General features: G+C 36.3%; 1 protein-coding gene across 2 annotated transcripts in view; it reads right to left on the bottom strand.

The window, feature by feature from the left end:
• The window catches only part of LOC127640443 (stAR-related lipid transfer protein 13-like), an 84,282-nt gene that overhangs the window by 36,028 nt on the left and 27,500 nt on the right, over window positions 1–20,754 (bottom strand). For both annotated transcript variants that reach the window (XM_052123028.1, XM_052123036.1), the window contains exon 2: window positions 2,518–2,589. In XM_052123028.1, coding sequence (XP_051978988.1) covers window positions 2,518–2,589 — 72 coding nt within the window. The remainder of the gene's footprint in view (window positions 1–2,517; window positions 2,590–20,754) is intronic.

The raw sequence follows: 20,754 nt of genomic DNA, 5'->3' as shown, positions 1-20,754 counted from the left end.
TTGATGTCATTGACATTAATCCTGATGTTCCACATATTTGATTTTAGAGCTAGAGTGGAGGGCAAGATTTCAGTCAGAAGACTTCGTACACAGCGCATGGGTTGTGTGGACAACTTTTAGATACTTTTCTGGTGATTTTGTCATGTTGGAGCCTGATAGCACCCATCTCACTTCTTTTATTTAGAAATGAGTAGCTAGGACAATCTTCAAAAATTCACCATTGTGTTCCACATAATAAAGACAAATGCTGTGTTACAAATTGCAAACTTGTGAACTATTCTTCACCATTTTGTTGTGTGAGTAGTGTGTTCATACTTAAAATGCAGTGAGAAGAGTTCCACAGGTACCCAGATTATGTATTTCTGCAACCTGAATAACGGAGTGTGGAATGTTGGACACTTCATGCACTTAGCGGTTGTGGCTTGCCCCATTTAGAGGAAGGGGCAGGGTTTCCTGGCTACAATGCTGGATTGCCAAAACAATTGTATTATTCATTAATCAATGATGAATGTGGCAACCAAAGAGACTTCTCATGGAGGAGTGGAGACAGCACCATGCAAATGTAATTTGAATGTTTTACAAATCACGACACGCTGTGTGAGTATGTACATTAATCTAGAATCCAAAGTATACATCGGTCAAACGTGAACGTTCAGTGTTCAGGACGCATGACGCAATTCTCGTCTTTGAATGCACAGAATGCGCATGTACCAGGAATTATGTGCACTAATTTGTGGGTCCAAAAGATGGCAATACTCACATTTGATGATGTAATCACTGGTAAACAACAGACAAAGGACTTAACTCATTTAAAATTAATCTAAAATGCTTCACGAAATGTTTAATTAGAATGGTAATGTTTGTTCTCTGGTTTGAAGGTTTACAACCTATCACATTACAACCTAAAATGTTGAACAGACCAATCAACTGACAAAGAAATGAGAATAAAAGTGATTGAGTTGGAAAATTGAGTTGTCCTTGTGTCCTTTGGATGTTGAACTGGAGGAGGACTTGACAGTTGTAAACCACGCGGAGCGGCCTGGCCCTGAGGATAAACGGCTTCAGATCCAGAAAGAAGCTGTTGACGTGAAGGAAGTCAAGATGGCGGAAGATGTTCTGGGGAAGTCGGTCCAGCAGCTCAAAAAGGAGAGGACCACTGCAAAAAGCAGCTTCACCAGACAAGCCAACTTCATTTCAAGAGGTGCAAGCAGCATGCTTCAGGTGGAGTTAAACGAGGAATTTACTAAGCTTTCAGACTGTTTCAGAAAGATGCTCGATGCCAGTGATGATTACAGGATTGGATTATGGAGAGTGTAATCACTGTGAATAAACAACAGACAAAGGTAAAAACATCAATAGTGGATGTGTACATCAAGAGCGCTTGTGTGAGGAGGTATGAATATGCTTGTAATTGTACAACTCGAGCCTGAAGGAATATAAAGACAACTGTATAGGTCTTAACTCCAGAAGAGAAATAGTCCAGTGTCTTGTACAGTCGTATAGTACATGCTGCAACCACATGTATATGTGCGCACTGTTAAATGGAGTACATTTTGAAAGGCTCACATTCGACTGTATGCTGAGCATTCACATTAAAATCAACGTATACTTTGGGATTAAATGTTGAACTTATGTTGGCTAATGTGCTAAACACATCAAGCGCATTTGAAACGTCACTTCTGTCAGCTGAAATCTGTGAATGTTTCTGTGTTGTAAAAAAACATTAATGCTCCATTTGAGATGACACTACACTTTAAAAATGTATACACTATATATTTTAATTTATACGCATAGTGTAAGGAAATTCACAGTGTATAGTGCATCATACAGAATAGTCAAAAGAGGGGTTGGCATGACATGAAGTTGAGTAAATGATGACAGATTTTTTTGGGCTGATTATTCCTTTACTTAAAATTTTTAAATAGATTGCCTTGATAGAAATTATCAAGGCAATTTTATGCAGGGTCTTGTAGGCCATCTGTATTCAACAAATGGTTCCAGTCTCTGTTGCCAGTAAAACAGAGCCTGTGTGAGCTTTCCAGATTAGTTTAACTTAGGGTGTGTGAAATGGCCCAAATCAAACTCTGGGGAGATGAACAGGCTATAAATATCTACAGCACCTGTTATGGTTGTTGCAGAACTCTGCTGTGGACAACTCAGTAGTTCAGAATGGCTTAAAACTCACAAGCCAAAAAGGATCTGAACCAAAAGCCATCTGGTCTCATGTCTATTTCCCCTATCACTAAGCCTCAAGCATACACAACAATAACATTTAAGCTTTCAGCAGTGGACAATAAAAGAGACAGAGCGAGAGAAAGAAAGAGAAAGAGAGAGAGAGAGAGAGAGAGAGAGAGAGAGAGAGGTATCTCTGCACCTTTCTACAATGAGAAGACAGGGAACCTCAGAAACACCAGAAGAAAATTGGAAAATAACACTGGCATACACAATGCTGAGGAGGAATAGTGTGAATAAAACAGACAGAAAATTATATGGATATGTAGGGATGATGATAAATACCTTCATACAGCTGAGCATACTGTGGAAACCCCGCTGCTCTCAGCCAATCACAGGCCTCATTCGCCTCTAGCTCTGAGAGAGAGAGAGAGAGAGAGAGAGAGAGAGAGAGAGAGAGATTCATTTCATTCAATCAATGAAATGAATATGATCAAGGAATATATAATTTTTCAGTTAGGTTGATTTACAAATATGAAGGGCACATTTTGATTACGCAATGAACATTAAGCCCTTTATTCCTCAAAGAAATTATGTAGCTAATCATTACTAAGGTTCTAAGTTGATTAAAAAAGATGACATTAAAATACTGTATATCAATTAGACTTGATTTGATTACTCATATCACCATGAATAAGACCGGTTTAAAATCTTTGAGAAATGCTGTATTCTGTGGTCACATGATCATGTCAGTCTGAAAAAACCTTGCTTGCATGGCAATGTGAGACTGAACTGGCATACTTGGCTGGTTTTGTGTAAAACATAAAAGATAAGAGTAGTGCAGATGGGATGATGTAAATTCAGCCAGTCATAATAGCTAAATAAACCCAAAGAGGGTGATCAAGTCCTTGGAGCAAAGGGGTGTTATATAATTCTGAAAGGGTTAATATTAAAATGCAGACTGGCTGATTGTACATTATCCCACTTATTACAAAGCTACTAACTGAAGTAAATAAATGGGCATGAGATACTGATTTGAGTTGAAGTTGTTACATTAGGTATAATACATAGTATAATACATCTTATATTATATACAGTATGTGAACAAAGAAACCTTGAAGAGAAGATACATTAAACCAGTAAAATGTAGAAGATTTTTTAATTTGTCAATGCTAACAAATCAAATATACACTTTAGCCGGCATTATGCAGAAATATTTAACCACAGAATGCTGTGAGTGACCAATCAAAATCAAGAATTCCAGAGAGCAGAGTAGAGGCAGGCTGCGATATGCAAAGAAACTGGTACTTTTATTCACCAAAGTTGCATTCAACTGATCACAATGTACAGTCAGGACATTAATAATGTGAAAAATTACTATTACAAATTGAAGAAAATGTTCAGAACTTCTTAAACTACTTCAAAGAGTTCTCATCAAAAATTCTCCACGTGCAGCAATGTCAGCTTTGCAGATCCTTGGCAATCTAGCAGTCAGTTTGTCCAGATACTCAGGTGACATTTCATCCCACACTTCCTGTAGCACTGTCCATAAATGTGTCATGTCGGGCACTTCTCACTCACCTTTCAGTCTAGCTGATCCCACAAAAGCTCAATGGGGTTAAGATCCATAACACTCTTTTCCAATAATCTGTTGTCCAATATCTGTGATTCTTTTGCCCACTTTAACCTTTTTTTGGTGTGCAATGCTTCCCATAAGGCCTGCACCCCTGAGTCTTATCTTTACTGTTGTACATGAAACTGGTGCTGAGTGGGTAGAATTCAATGAAGCTGTCAGCTGAGGACATGTGAGGCATCTATTTCTCAAACTAGATACTCTGATGAACTTATCCTCTTGTTTAGTTGTACATCTGGTCTTCCACATCTCTTTTTTGCCACGCGCCACACTGAGAGTGAACCACATTATAGCGATCACGAAGGTTACCCCGTGTGAATCTACCCTCCCTAGCAACCGGGCAATTTGGTTGCTTAAGAGACCTGGATGGAGTCACTCAGCACGCCCTGGATTCGAACTTGCGAACTCCAGGGGTGGCACCCTGCATCTTTACCACTGAACCACCCTGGCCCATTTTTGACCTAATATTGACCAGAAGACATGCCAGTCTATTACATACTGTGGGAACTCAAACACAAACACAATATTAAGCTTCATTCAATGAACCAAATAGCTTTCAACTGTGTTTGATATAATGGCAAGTGATTTTCTAGAACCAAATTAGCAATTTAGCATGATTACTCAAGGATAAGGTGTTGGATTGATGGCTGCTGGAAACGGGTCCTGTCTAGATTTGATAAAAAATAACTTTTTTCAAATAGAGATGGTGCTGTTTTTTACATTAGCAATGTCCTGACTACACTTTTTGATCAGTTGAATGCCACTTTGGTGAATGAAAAGTCCCAATTTCCTTCCGAAACAGCAAAATCTGTAAATTTTTCCAAACCTTTATTTTTTTATATATGGCTGATATATACACAGATCAGTCACAACATTAAAACTACCTGCCAAATATTGTGTACATCCCCATTGTACCGCCAAAAGAGCACCAACCCATATCTCAGAATAGCATTCGGAGATGATATTCTTCTCACCACAATTGTACAGAGCAGTTATCAGAGTTACCATAGACTTTGTCAGTTCGAACCCGTCTGGCCAATCTCTGTTGATCCCTCTCATCAACAAGGAATTTCAGTCCACAGAACTGCCGCTCTAATGCTATTCTGAGATGCGGGTTGGTGCCGTTTTGATGGCACAATATTAGGCCTTATTATTACAAATGCAACTGTTAAACAAAGGTAGAACAATGGTACATTTGATGAAGGAATTAAAACTTCCATGAATTATGTAAAAAATATTTATCTGTTCTATCCTACTCCTGTTCATGTTTGCCCTCAGACATTCTAAAGGCCACTTAAATCATTATGCCAGTGTCCTGCTTAACTTAAATCATTCTTGTTCAAATAAAATTTCCATACAAATGCATGCAGTTACAGTCTCCAGTTACATTTAACACTTTTTGCTAGGCTAGTGAAAATGTTGAGTGTGTAGTGACCTTGGAAAATATTACCCACAGTGGCCGGTGAGGAAAAAGTTCATTTAAAATCCTGGATGCTTTTCCTGATTAAGTGGCCAAATCTTGGCCAGAATAAGCTGCAATGTGAACCAGATCTTATGCCGTTTATTCAAGAGTCTGGCAATGTGAGAGTATAAATGCTTTTTCATCATTGGGCTGAAAGATTCTCATTGCAGAACTCTGCCTTTCCATTCAAATCAGGGTTTGTTTGCACTTGTGATAGCTTATGTTCTATTGCGGTGCAGCGAAATCTGGATTAGAATGGACTGACTGAACAAGTGACCAATCGTGAGTTGCCAAGTCTGTAAAGCCGATTCACCAGCATGAGTACGGTTGACTACGGGTAGTAATCCATACTAAAAAAAATCTGTGCCGTGAACAGTTGGTAATCGTACCATACCAAACCATGCTGGAGTGGAAAATTGACTGGAACTGTTAATCACCATGCTCAGAACCATTTGACCTGATGGTGGAAAATAACTTTATGTTTTCCTCAATATTTTCCTTTAAATGTGAGCTATTCGTCTGAGATCTCATTGTAAAATCTATTTGTGTAATCACGAAACTAAACCAAAGCACTACTTTCAGCCATCTAGATGCACTTCCCAATTGCCATATCACAATGTAACTACCCTCTAAACCACTGTTTACCATTATTTAGATATTGGTAATTGACCGATTCAATTGCCAGATCCATCAACCAAACATATGACAAACTGAAGGGTTTGGCCCACAGAAAATTAATCCTGACATCATAGAATCTCATCCACATCCATCAGGACAAATTCCAACAAATCTGAAGTGTAATGAAACAAATCTTATTGTCACACAAGCTATCTCGTTAAAAAAGATTACTTAAACCTGTCAGATGACGCATTGAACTGATAAATTAAAATACATAAGAAAGAGAGATTCTGGAATTTTTTTATAAAAATTATTCCCCTCATTTTGGATTTTATTCATGTCATTAGCATTCCAGTTAAGATCTCTTATTTGCTCTGTGCAGGCAAAAGAGACATTTAGCACTTTGTGTGTAATAGGAGGCATTGAAAGCTCTTTGATTTTGTTGATGTGAGACTGAAACAACAAATCAGGGTTTAGTACATACACAGGATTGATAAAACCATAAAATATTCTCTAAATATTTAGTTACGGTACAGGCATTTTTCAGTAAGTCTGAGGAATGAACAAATCCTCATTTGGAAAATGAGGGCAAAAGTTATAAAATATTTTATTTGGATGGCATAAAAAAGGGCTTTTGCTTTATTGAAGCATCACGCAATACGAAAATGGCAGATCAGTATAGGCATTTGATGAAACCACACTTAACCTGTGAATGTGTAATCTGAATAGCAGATAATTGTTTTCTTTGTGCAGTATGAATGACAATATGACAAGGATTTTTTGTTTTCTCAATCAATCAATCAATCAATCACTCTCTCAAATTCAATTCAAATTAGCTTCATTGTACACTGTATACAGTCATGCCAATGTTGCCAAAGCATTGAGAAATAAACACATTACAAACATAAAAACAACAACAAACAACATGCATATACAATAAATGAACAATAATTTAAAAAAAAAATCTCTCTCTCTCTCTCTCTCTCTCCTTTTTGGGGTAGACCTAACCTGTTAAAGAGATTGTACCTCCAGGTCCCTCCGCTCTACTGTAGAATGTAATGAATGGTACTTTAGATTTTGAACCCCAAAAAAGCACATCCATCCATCCATCCATCCATCCATCCATCCATCCATATAAAGGCCTTCTGAAGTGTAGCATTTTTGTAAGAAAAATATCCATATTTATAACTTTATAAACTACAATCACTGGCTTCCGGTAACGGCCATCCGCGCATTCACGAGAGAGTACAGTTAAGGCATATGACGTAGGCGTATTGTAAGCTCCTGTGAGAAGTGACGAATGCGAAAGTGCAGAGGATTACTGGAAGCCAGTGATTAAAGTTTATAAAGTTCTAAATATGAATATTTATCTTACAAAAGAATTGCTAGAAACGCATTGCGTATCATCATACTCTAGATTCAATTCTATATGGAGTTGATGTTGATACTATAGAAATTCTACAGCAATTGGCTTCACTAATAAACTTCCAGAACTGTCTCACATATTCAGTAAGGCAAAAAGTCTAAAAGAACTTGATGTAATAAGAGAAAATATAAATACAGTCTTCTCTAGCATTCTTGATAGTGTCACCCCCCTTCAATGAAAGAAAATTCAAGAAAAAAGCCCTGCACCATAGTACTAGGATCAAACTCATGCACTCAAGAGAGCAACTCGGAAAATGGAGCACAAGTGGAAGTATACAAAATGAGAGGTATTTCGCAGGCATTAAAAGCTGCCAGGTCAGCATATTGAGCAAACTCATAGAATAATCCTAGATGTTTATTCAGTACTGTGGCAAAATTGGTTAGGAATAAAGCCTCAACTAAACCAGATATTCAGTTACAGCACAATAGTAATGACTTCATGAATTTCTTTACTGATAAAATAATCAGAAATAAAACTGGAACTATGCAATCATCTGTCACAGCACCTCAGAATACAGTATCTCGTAATTTTCCTCTCGAGCAACATTCATAGTTCAAGAAGAGCTAACAAAATAGATGATTTCAAATCTACCACTTATGTCAAAAATACTAGAAAAGGTAGTGCCCTCCCAACTATGTTCATTTCTTAAATGGTATATATGAACAATTTCAGTCAGGATTCTTCCACCTCAGAAAAATTGCAAAGTTATGACACATGCTCTCTGTTGCTAATGTTGAAAAACAAATTAGGCTAATGCATTCATGACCTCAAAACTAGATTCATGAAATGCATTACTGGGAGGACGTCCAGCAAGTTCAATAAATAAACTTCAATTGGTTCAAAATGCAGCTGCCAGTGCTGACTAAAACCAAGAAATATGATCATATTAGTCCCATTTTGTCATTGTTACTTTGGCTACCTGTTAAATTTCGTGATAATTTTAAAATTCTGTTAACTACATACAAAGCTTTGAAGGGTCTAGCTCCACAGTACTTAATTGACCTTCTGACATGTTATATTCCATCACGTTTATTACGATCACCAAATTCTGGCTTGTTAATTGTTCCTAGAATACCAAAATCCACAAAAGAAGGTAGATCCATTTCCTATTTGGCTCCTACTGGGTTCGGGACACAGACAGTGGACACTCAGTTTAAGTCTAGACTAAAGACTCATCTATTTAGCCAGGCATACACATAATTTATTCATCAACTCACAATTAGGCTGCTTTAGTTAGGTCTGCTGGAACCAAAAACATCTATCATGATCTATAACTCTGCATAAAATTGAATGACATCTATGCTGATATTATTCTGTTTGTTTCCAGATTCATATACCAAGGTTACCAGAGCCGGACAAAGGGCCTTTAGGGCAGCTCCGTTCGTGCTTGGTGTCGTACTCCACTGCTACGTGTCTCTGAGTGATAATGACTAAATGCAGCTGGTGCTAGCCAGACATCACTTCAGTCTTTTACAATGGACTTCAGAGGATGAACTGATGCCATCTCCAACTGTAAGACATCGGATACTTCATATACAACTGCCTGAACTCACAGAAATGTCCTGCTGGTTGAACTGCAATGCACCTCATTGATCTATGCCTGCATCACCTCTGTCTATTGATGGACTACATCACTGTAAAAAATGTCCGTAGTTTTAACGGTATTATACCGTAAAAATGCTATGGTACAAAACCATTAAATAGTTAATGGGTAGATTCCTTAAAATATACGGTAAAAACTGATAATATACTAAACAAAACAATACATGTAATTTCACGGTAAAATACTGTAAAAATTACAGTTGTTAGAAGTTAAAAGTATGGTTTTACCGTAAAATTAATGGTATTATTCACTTTTTTTTTTTAAATGTAAATTTAACGGTAAAAACCATTAAAATTAAAACGGTAAAAACCATTCAAATTTTTTATGAAAAGTACATCTTTACGGTGAAAATTATTTGTTTAACAAAGTAGGCTACTACATTTTATTTTACAGTAAAAAACATATCAAAATATGGAGAATTGCAGTAAAATGAAGGCAGCACACATTATTTTTCCTTTACAAGAATTTCTTATATATATATAAAATAAAACTGTATGACTTCTTTTACTTCCTGTGCAGTGTATTGTGTACTATGCAGAATATTTAGGAAAAAGTTAAGCTCTGTGGACACATTTTTGGTATAATGATGATTACCACAAACAAATACAAATATTGGACTCATCACTCTTACAAAACAAAATATGACGCAGTCAACAAACCCTAAGACATCTGTATAAAACGTTTGTAAAATCAATTAAAACAACTTTACAGCTTAGTATTCCAGTTTTAAACAAATAATCTTGCTTTTTTTAAGATGTGGAACACATTTGTTGTGTGAAACAAAATATGTTGAAAGGTAAACATTTGAAAGTTTAAGCTTGAATGTCAAGCTTTTTTGTATCTGCACGAACAAACTCCACACGTATTTAAAAGATGACAGTTGAGCATCGTCCAATCAAAATACATCGCGCACTTTGGCTCCAGTAGGCAAAGAGTTCGGTTGGTTATTCAACTTTCAGGCGCGACTCACTTTACCGTTTCACATTCCTGCATTGTGGCACACTTTGGTAAGCAATATTTTAGCCATGTTTATCATTACCAGGTTTGAAAAATGAGTTGCATTCATGCATGCACTATATTTTCACAATGTAGTTACATGTTCAGATAAGTCCTATCTGAAATATGAACCCACCATTTAGGAGTTTACTCGCGTAGTTGAAATGTTTAACTGTCTTTTCTGTGGAATATCGGTTCAAACCTTAAGGGAACATGTTTTACACTGCAAACTTCACAGTAACGAACCACGCTGTGTGTTCAAGTGCATCGCTGTGGATTGCAGCGAAAGTTTTCGTACATATGGAGCATTTAAGGCTCATTTTTACCGTAGACACGACAAGACAGATAAACATCTTGCCACCAGAAATGTCCTCACAGTGTTTACTTGTTATATATCTATGTGCCAATGCCAGTGTCGCGATGTCAAAGAACTAACGACTCACTTAAAGGAACATATCGAAGAAGGACGGGTTGTGAACTCTCCGGTATCTGGATGCAAAAATACTTTCACTGTAAAATCGTCATTTACTTCCCACATGTCCAGGAAACACAGACAATGTTCTGAGGGTAATATAAGTGACCTTTTTCAGACAGTTTCTCAGTCCTCTGTTAATGATCCTGAAGTTGCAAGCCCTATCGAGAGATGTAGTGAGACTGATGAAGTCACCTTTCAGAAAATTTCAATGATCATTTTCTCAGAAACATATGTCTTTTCTACTTGAAATTACATGGACAGTTTCTTCTGCCAGCTTCAACAATACAAAATATTGTTGAAGAGATGCAGAGCATACATGAACTGGGACAGACATACACTTTGAATAAACTGAATGTACTTCTGAAACATGAGTTATCATTAACAGATGAGGACATTGGTAGAATATGTGATGCTGTGAAAGAATCAGACTTATTCACCATTTGTCATCAAGGACCAATGCGAACCACTTATTCAAGAACTCATGCTTTCAAAAAGATGTTTAAATACACAGAACCTGTAAAGGTGAACTTAGGAAGAGATGAAACAAGGTCAGAAAGGTTTGCCTACTATGTTCCTTTGAAAGATACTCTGAAATGTCTATTAGAGTCTGACCTATGGCAGAATTGTGTTCCACAGCATACACATTTGCCATGTACAGATGTACTTTGTGATGTCAGTGATGGTCATGCATATAAAAACAACAAATTCTTAATTGAAAACCCAACATGTCTTAAACTAAATTTGTACCAAGATGCATTTGAGGTGGTGAACCCATTAGGCTCAACAAAATGCAGGCACAAAGTACTAGCTGTGTAGCTTTCACTGGATAATTTGCCTCCTCATATAAGATCAAATACAGATCACATGTCACTTGTAATGTTGTGTCGAGAAAAAGATTTCAAACACTTTGGCCAAGACAAAGTTTTCTCAGAGCTAATTGCAGACTTGAAAGACTTGGAGAAAATGGAATAACTGTGGCAGATAAAACAGTTAAAGGAACAGTTTTGTGTATTGCTGGTGACAATTTGGGGTCCCACAGTATTGGTGGATTCACTGAGAATTTTAGTGTTTCTGAATATTTCTGCAGGTATTGCCGAATAAAAAGAAGTGATTTTCAGGCGGATCCAAATGCATGTGGTCCTGAACGCACTGCTGCAAGTTACAATTCTGCAGTACACGTTTTACAGTCTGAGGAACGACAAAACGTTGAAGGTATAACATTCAATTCAGTTTTTAATTCTTTGAATTACTTCAACGTTTGCTTGCCTGGTCTACCACCTTGTTTAGGCCATGACATTTTTGAGGGTATCCTTTCCTATGATTTGGCCCTTTACCTGAAATACTTCATTAAGCAGAAGAAATGGTTCACCTATTCAGTTCTGAATAGATGCATTAAGCAATTCAAATACAGTGCCTCTGATGCCTTGAGTAAGCCATGTGAGGTCAGCTCCAATGGTGTTAAGCTTTCTGGACAGGCAATTCAGAACTGGAATTTTCTAAGACTTCTCCCTTTGATTGTGTGTGACAAGTTGAAGGATCCACTGGATGATGTTTGGCAGTTGACCCTGCAGCTGAAAGACATTGTTGAGATGATTTGTGCACAGAAAGTTTCATTACCACAGGTAGCTTATCTTGATGTGCTCATCCAGGAATACCTTGCTAGTAGAATATCTCTATTTCCCGGACATAGACTTAAACCCAAACACCATTACTTGCGACATTACCCTGCACTGACTTTAAAGTTTGGCCCTTTGATCAGATTGTGGACAATGCGCTTTGAAAGTAAGCACAGCTACTTTAAAAGATGTGCTAGGAACTTAAATAATTTCAAAAACCTCTGCTTCACTCTCTCTGAAAGACATCAAATGTTCCAAGCTTATCTGTCAGAAGGGTCAATGTGCCATCTAACTTTACAAGTAAAAGATAGCACAGCATTTTACCCAGAGCTGTATGGTGATTCTGTAAAAAATGCAGTAAGGCAGTTTGGTTTCACAGAGAACAATACCAAAGTATCAGCAGAAGTAATGTACAGAGGTACATTATACAAAAAAGGCCGGTTCCTTGTGACAGAGAATGTAGACTCAATGGAGTTTGGAGAACTTGCACTTATTCTGATAAAAGATGAAGTTGTTCATTTTCTGCTGAGAAAATTTGGAGCAGAGTTCATTCCTGAGTACCATTTGTATGAATTGAAAAAACAGAGCGATATAATGCAATGTGTGAGCATCAGTGACCTGGCAGATTTCTATCCTTTACCATCATATATGATCAATGAGAAACTGGTGATTCCATTGAAGCATAGTGTGTTGTCACACTGAATGAGATTGTGGACCATGACCGTTTTTTTCATACAGGTGGTTTAATCATGTTAATTCTTCTTGTTGTTTTAGTTCAGAAATGGATGAATCAGGGCTGAACACTCCAAATATTAGCAGTGCTATTACTGCTGCATTACCAGACCTCCCGGTAACAACTAAAAAATCTCTTGAGGATACCTTAAAATCGCTTGGAGTGGAAACACCAGAAGATTTAAAATTTCTTGAGGAATCCGATCTGGTTACTGTACTGAGGCCCATTCAAGCCAGAAAATTTATTTTGGCTTTGAAGGAGACTGGTAAGTCCATGCATTTGTTTCAATTACTCGTAAAGGAATACCGGTAGTTCACCCCTAAAAGAAAATTCTCTTTTCATTTGCTCATCCTTATGCCATGCCAATGTATGATTTTTATTTTCTGCAGAACAAAAAAATGAAGAGTTTTAGAATATCTCATCTGTATTGTCACCAACACTTTGAAGTAAAAAAAAAAAAAAAAACATCGACACTGATCAGTAAAGTTATCCACGACTCCACTGTTTACATTTTTTTTTTTTTATTTAAGTGATCCAACTTGTTTTGGATGAACAGACCAAAAGTTAGCTAAGTTTTCACTACATATATTCAATTTCAAAATGTGGAAGTTGAAGTAAATATTTATAGTAAAGGACTGATATTGATCTGTTTCTCACCCAAAGCAATCATATTACTTAAAAAAAAAAAAAAAAAAAAATGTAACCCACTGGAGTCATGCATATTTATTTTATGCTGCCTAAATGTGCATTTTGGACCGGCACAGTTTGGAACCAATTTACATGCATTGTACTAAAAGAGGTCAGATCTTCTAAAAACCTTCATTTATGTTTAAGGCTGAGCAAATAATGAAATAATTGTTATTTTTTGCTGAACTATTTTTTTAATGGTAATATATCAAATATTAAATATGTCATCACATTTTAATTATACAATTTTATTTTTTATTTTATTTTCACAGTGTGGTAAAAATGAGTCCAAACAGTTAAAAGAATAATTCAGCTAAAAATTACAAAGTTTGTCTGTAATTTACCCATTCTCTTGTAATTCCAAACAAGTACCTGGTTTGGAATGACATGAGGATAAGTATATGATGACTGTACATGTTCCAACTAAGTATATACTAGAATATACTTCTTTATTTAATTTAATTGACAGTGCAAAGTTCAGAAGCCCGGATACAACCATCTCCAGCATCAGTTTGTCCATCTCCAGCACCTTCCCTGTCCCAGAGTTCTGCCTGTTCATCCCCCAGCACCTGCTCATCTCCTACTGTGAACTGGATTGACAACTTCGAAATCCCATGGAAGAAGTTTCCTGATGAGTTAATACAGGCACTTGAGAGACGGAAAAGGCCAAGTCCTCGCTTGCGCAGGGAAATGGTGAGGATCGTTGTTACAGAAGCGATGAAAGTTTGTGCCTGTCCAAGTAAGAAGAATTTAACAGAAATTGCTAAAAGGATTATCGCAAAGTATCCAAAGTCTTTGCAAGATGTAATCGAAGAGACTGTGATTGGTCCTGGATACTACTCCTTGGTGAAGCAATTTCAGGCCCGAGTTGAAAATGCGAGAAGGTCCAGCACACCGAAAATAAAAAAACGTGTTCACAATTCAGATGAATGCGACACTGAGGAAATCCCAGCAGAAAAAAGAGCTGCAGTTCAAGATACATATGGATGCATTAAATGGGATGTTAAATTTATGCCCCTTAGTGAAACGGCTGAAAGTCAGCAGTTGAAGAAAGAGCAGATGAAGAGTCTCTCACAAAAAACTGACTGGAATCAAGAAGAGGTGAAAGTTCTCATTAAGTCTACTTACTACAGTCAACGAAAAGATATCAACAAAGGAACTGACATCGAAACCCTAACTGAAGAGTGGCCATTTTTGTTCCAGGAGAGTGGCATGGAAGTCCACTTTCAAGACACCTTCCTTGGTAGCATTGACAGAAAGGGAAAAAGGCTGTTGGACTTCATGAGGAAAGTTTGTGCAATCAAGAACATGCATGTATTACAGGCAGTCACAAAACTACAAGTTATGAGAGGACAGAGGAATGGGTGCTCAGAAGATGTGAAAGACATGATTCTTCTCCTCCTGTCCTATTTTGATGAGAAAGAAGAGCTCCTCTTTCATTATGTGGAAGAAATATGCCTTGCCAAGGATGTAGAGTTAGAAATCCTACCTGTGAAACTCTGCATTGTTGTGTGTGGTAAGTACAAGTTTTGTGTTACAGCACTGCAAAGCTTAATAAATGTGTGTATATGTGTATAGTTCATTTGATTTTTTTCACCACAGGACTCTCATGCTATGCTGCTGTTCGATTCATGCTGAGTGTGGACCACAAGATTGTGAATGATGACATCCCTAATTTCATCTCCGCTATCTGTCTGATGTTTAGTAGTTACTACTGTTTCAACATTCACTACCCTTCAGAACTGGCCTCAGTGCTCGAGTTCTTGCAGAGGTATGTAAATAACCTTTTATTTGGCATGGTACATTTACTATGTCGGTTCATTTATAGAGTGTTCACAGAATTACTGATTCTTTTCCAAGGTGTTTTTTCATCATAAATCCTGAGAAGGGCACAAAAGTTGTGGAGAAGAAGAACAAGAAGCGACTTCTAGTGAACCCAAGAGTGTGCACGTTAATCTCAGACCTTTCTGATCATGAGTGGCGTGAGACAATGTAAAGGTGGACTGGTTTTGTACAGTAGGTTACTTTTGAGTTCATATTGCAATAACAGGGAAATGTCTTGGAAAAGTTACTTGTTATAATCACAAGACAGCAAGTTAAGCGGTCTACAAAATCTCTGTATTAAATTACATTTTTGATATTGTTTTTTACATGGTGACATGCTTTTTTTAAATTATTTATGTTGTGCCTGGTTTCATTCTACATTTTATTGAATAGTTCTTCAAGGATTAGTTCACCCAAAAAATTGACTCACCCACAAGCCATCTAAGAAGTGTGTTATTCTGTCTTCATTGAAACAGAAACAAAGAATTTGAGAAAAAATGTCTCTGATTATAGGTCCATATAATGCATTCTGAAACCAAACAATGTGTCTTTGTAAGAAATGTACCAATATTTAAAACATGATTAGCTATAATTTGCAGATTCCGCAAATGGTGTAATGCCCTTGTATTGGAGCCTATCAAGGTCGCAAACTGAAATAAAGTAGTTTTAAATATTGGACAGTTTCTTACAAAAACCTATAGCTTGGTTTCAAAATACACCAATTTATCTAATGGAGTCACATGGATTACTTTGATGCTGCCTTTATCTGCTGTTTGGACTCAAAGTTCTGGCACCTCTCTCTTGCATTTTATGGACTTACAGACCTGAGACATTTGTCTAAAATAATTTTTTGTGTTCCGATAAAGACTGAAAGACACACATCTTGGGTGGACTGGGGTGAAAATTATCAATTAAATTATAAGTAAATTCTGATTTTCAGGTGACTTATCACTTCATTGTGCTCTTACGTGAAGGTATTTCCTCATTTTTAGGGGAATATTTCTTTAGGCTCTTGCAGTGAGCCTCTCTTTTAACAGATTTTACTTGACCTTTATTTATTTAAAAAAAAAAAAAAAAGAACAGTTCATCCAAAAATTAAAGTTAGTTGAAAAAAGAAAGTCAGTCACATCTCGGATGGCCTGAGGGTGAATACATTATCAGAAAATATTCATTTTTAGGGTGAACTTTTCCTTTAACTTTACAACCTCTGTTTGAAGTGGCACTGGATTTGTAGGAGTAGCATTTTAATTTCTGTCTAAACTGTCAGGACGGACTGGTGCATTTGTCTGTGGTTTAAACCAATGCCTACTTCTGTTGAAAAAAGAAAAAGAAAATTCAGTACTACAACATACTGTATGTCTGTAAATTCTGGTCGGTCTTAATTAAAAATTACATTAGACCACATTGATGTGTTATTGTTTCATGGTTTAGGCTTTGATTTAGGTTAGCAAGTTATTTGCCAATTAAAGTAACCATAATCTTAATAAACAAAACATTAAATGCCTCTCAATGTTTAAAGCATTATTAGAATTATTAAAGAGTACAATTTACATTTTAAAATATACATGTCCACTGCACAAGATATAGCTTATTTCTTGAAGCCACTGCTCCCTGCTGTGATAGGATGATGCTTTTAGAAATTACAGTGCTTATTTACAATTTTTTAAGTAAAATGCATGTAACTGGTTAACAGTATTCAACATATTTAATGTTTTGTTTTTGTTTTTTCCCCTGTAGTTAAAATAGTAGTTTCCTTTGTAGGACTCATGTTATAATTATTACGTTTTTAACTATTATTAGTGTAAACCTTTTAATTAGACATGTTTGAACTGTAAAATAGACAGTTATAAACCGTAATTATTACAGCATAAACCTTTTAATTAGACATTTATGAACTGTAAAATAGACAGTTATAAACCGTAATTATTACAGTATAAACCTTTTAATTAGACATTTATGAACTGTAAAATAGACAGTTATGAACCATAATTATTACAGTATACACCTTTTAATTAGACATTTATGAACTGTAAAATAGACAGTTATAAACCATAATTATTACAGTATAAACCTTTTAATTAGACATTTATGAACTGTAAAATAGACAGTTATGAACCATAATTATTACAGTATAAACCTTTTAATTGGACAGTTCTGAACTGTAAAACATACAGATAGGAACTGTAATTATTACAGTGTAAAACTTTTAATTAGACAGTCATGAACCGTAAAATACAAGGTATACTAAGTACAATCCCGTACAACATAAAATGTTGCTACCGTATTTTTTACGGTAAAGTTCTGGCAACCACAGCTGCCGGTTTTTTACCGTAAATTGTACGGAATATTTTTTTACAGTGCTATACATTACACTTTTTAATGTACTATCATTTAATTGCCAAAAAAGTCTTTATCAGTCAACTAACAAAGGACAATTCATCTATGTGAACTTCTGCAGTTAATCCAGGAAGGACTTTAATCTTAGTTTATTTATATATATATATATAAAAAACAATTTAAACACTGGACCTTGGCACTTACTTAGTTTACCAATCTTAAACTAAGACCTGCACTGCACATAAATAATTAATATTACCATTATATTCATGCTGGTTAGCTAGAGGGGAACTGGCCCCCACAGTGAGCCTGGATTCTCCCAAGGTTATTTTTATCCATTAACCATAATTTTATGGAGTTTTTTGTTCCATGCCACAGTCGCCTTCAGCTTGTTCACAGGGGTTCTAAATACAATTATGATTTAATTATTATACACCATTTACAATATTATTGTAAATACATATTTAATCAACTACACAATGATGACCAAGACTTTATAGACATTATGGTTTAATTTTTTGTTAATGCATGATTTTCTGTAAAGCTGCTTTGAAACGATATTATTGATTATATAAGCAGGTCACGTTAGCATAAAATTTCACAGTGTGGACCCCCCTCATTTATGCAACTGGCCAATAAGATCCATAAATATGATGACTAGCCAATGACATGGCAGCATAAGGTATTTTTCAATAGAATAACCCTGTCAATCAATTGATGCTGTGGTATCAACTTGACATAACTATGAAAAAGCAACAACCTAAAGGTCTTAAATGTATCTGTATGCATGAGCCACTTTGAGACAACTTGCAAGCTTTGACAGTAACATAGTCTTTGTATTCATAGGCAGGCTTTGCTTTCATGCTGTCAGAGCCGTTTGGGCAGTGAAACTCCACCCTAAATGAACTCCTACTGAACTCATACAATGACTGCTGGAATGAAAGACTCTAGCCTTAACATACAAGTCACACTAGCTGGGTTTCCATCCAACTATTTTTATGCACATTTTGAAATTGTGCATAAAAATAAGAAACATGAATGGAAACATTACATTACGTTTACGCATTTGGCAGACGCTTTTATCCAAAGCGACTTACAGTGCACTTATTACAGGGACAATCCCCCCGGAGCAACCTGGAGTTAAGTGCCTTGCTCAAGGACGCAATGGTGGTGGCTGTGGGAATCGAACCAGCGACCTTCTGATTAACAGTTATGTGCTTTAGCCCACTATGCCACCACCACTCCAGAAACGCTTGATATACTTCAAATGTAATGCACTAGGAGGAGGTGGATTTTCTAGAGTTTTGCATTAGTTTAAATGTGCATTAAGGTGATGGAAACAGTTTATTCACAAAACGAAAGGTCTGACCTTGGCACACAATACTTTGAAAATAGCACTTGTCACTCTGAAGTGTTTAACCCATAAAGTGGGTCCTCACAATCCGCCAGAACAGTTACAGTATGAGAGTGTGCACTTCAAGTTATGTGGAGACTGGCAGCGTGTGGGCATCACAGCTATTTCAGCCCCATTATATAAGATTCTGACCACTATTCTGCTACGTCTCCTGGCAGCATTTAACAAAACTTTGTACAATTGCTCCAATCCTGCAAATTAAACTCTCCCCAAAGCAAAGAGGCCATTCAAATGCTCCATCATGACAAGTAGGGCTCCCTCAAGTAATACGCTCTACGTAGTGGATGGAAACGCACAACAAGTTTTTACATGTGATTAAAAATGCAAAACATTTCAAATGGAAACCCAGCTAGTAACAGTAAATAAACTGCTAGGGTGGTCAAGTCTCTGAACTCTTGATTGTTGGATTTTGCAAATTAATTAAATATAAGACATTTTTAAAAATTTATTTAGCACTTTGAAAGATATTTACAGCTGAGACATCTATGGATGCACTTCTACCAGCATTGTATAATGAAACATTTTCAAATACATTTGTGACCTGCACCATCATATTGGAGTCATATTGGAGTCATTTCTGAGTCATTTTTGTTTTATGTAATAAGAAAGAAACTCTAACCCTTCTAACAATATAATTATTATGTTTCTATACCAAACTGTTGTTGAGATATAATAATTTAAATGTTGGCTGACATAATACATTAAATAATTCCCTTCTTCCTTAAGGGCATAATACTCAAAATGTGCCTTTGGGGCAAAGTGAATAAATTCTGGAACAGGTCGCATAATATTTTTAGTTAATAAGAAAAAAAAATTTGCACGCATTGTGTGCAGATTACTGACAATAAAATCTATTCAATCTGTTGTGGGGGAAAAAAACACTTGTTGTTCTTTAACAAAAGTATGAAAATCTAAAAGGTAAAAAGTCTCTTGTTTTCCTACATACCAAGAGACTGCATACCAACAGATACCAATATTATTCTGGTCGCATTCAGAAGCAAACAAAACTGTTTTTACAATTCAGATGCCAGCAGAACGCTCATATCTTCTATCTGAAAATGTAGATCTATAAGCTAAATCTGGCATATATGTAGACGCCAACACACTCTCACAGCGAAATCATCAGGATTCGTAAAACTTTTCTAAATTTTACTAATTCGTATAATATCGTGTGACTGCACTCGTTTGAATTCCTATGAATTTCACTACAGCCAATGACGTTGCTGGACATAATTATTTGCTTCTGTTACACACAACATCTTCCTATCGTGTTTACACACTACTGATTGGTTAATTTTAGATAACGGGTTTGGGTAAGGGCATAATATTAGTATGTCCTTAATGCCTAGTGCTCGGAACTCACGCTTACTTCCGCATTAGACATACAGGAATTTGCACGAGATAAAGTCGATTTTATGCGAACAACATTGTGTGAGACAATACGAAATAGCCAACTCATAAATGATGTACGAATTTTCATGAGATCGGGTTGGTAGGTGCATATCAATTTCAATGGTCACATACACACTTTTCATTTTTATGATCAGATCGGCTTCCTTGCCCCGTTCAACATTCTAGAATTCCCCGACTCCCAGCAGTGCTCCACGATTTTCATCCTAGATGCCCACATTTCTGCTGCCTCTACATCACATACTAAAAGACATCAAACACATTGCCTGACAATCCATTTTAATGCTGCTTAAAACTTTCTTCAACAGTGCTATGTGGCAATAGTATCAATTCATCATCTTTACTGTC

Source organism: Xyrauchen texanus, chromosome 4, assembly GCF_025860055.1.
Source record: "Xyrauchen texanus isolate HMW12.3.18 chromosome 4, RBS_HiC_50CHRs, whole genome shotgun sequence".
Lineage (NCBI taxonomy): Eukaryota > Metazoa > Chordata > Actinopteri > Cypriniformes > Catostomidae > Xyrauchen > Xyrauchen texanus.
Note: the sequence above shows the minus strand (reverse complement) of the source record. Positions and strands in the feature narration are given on the sequence as shown.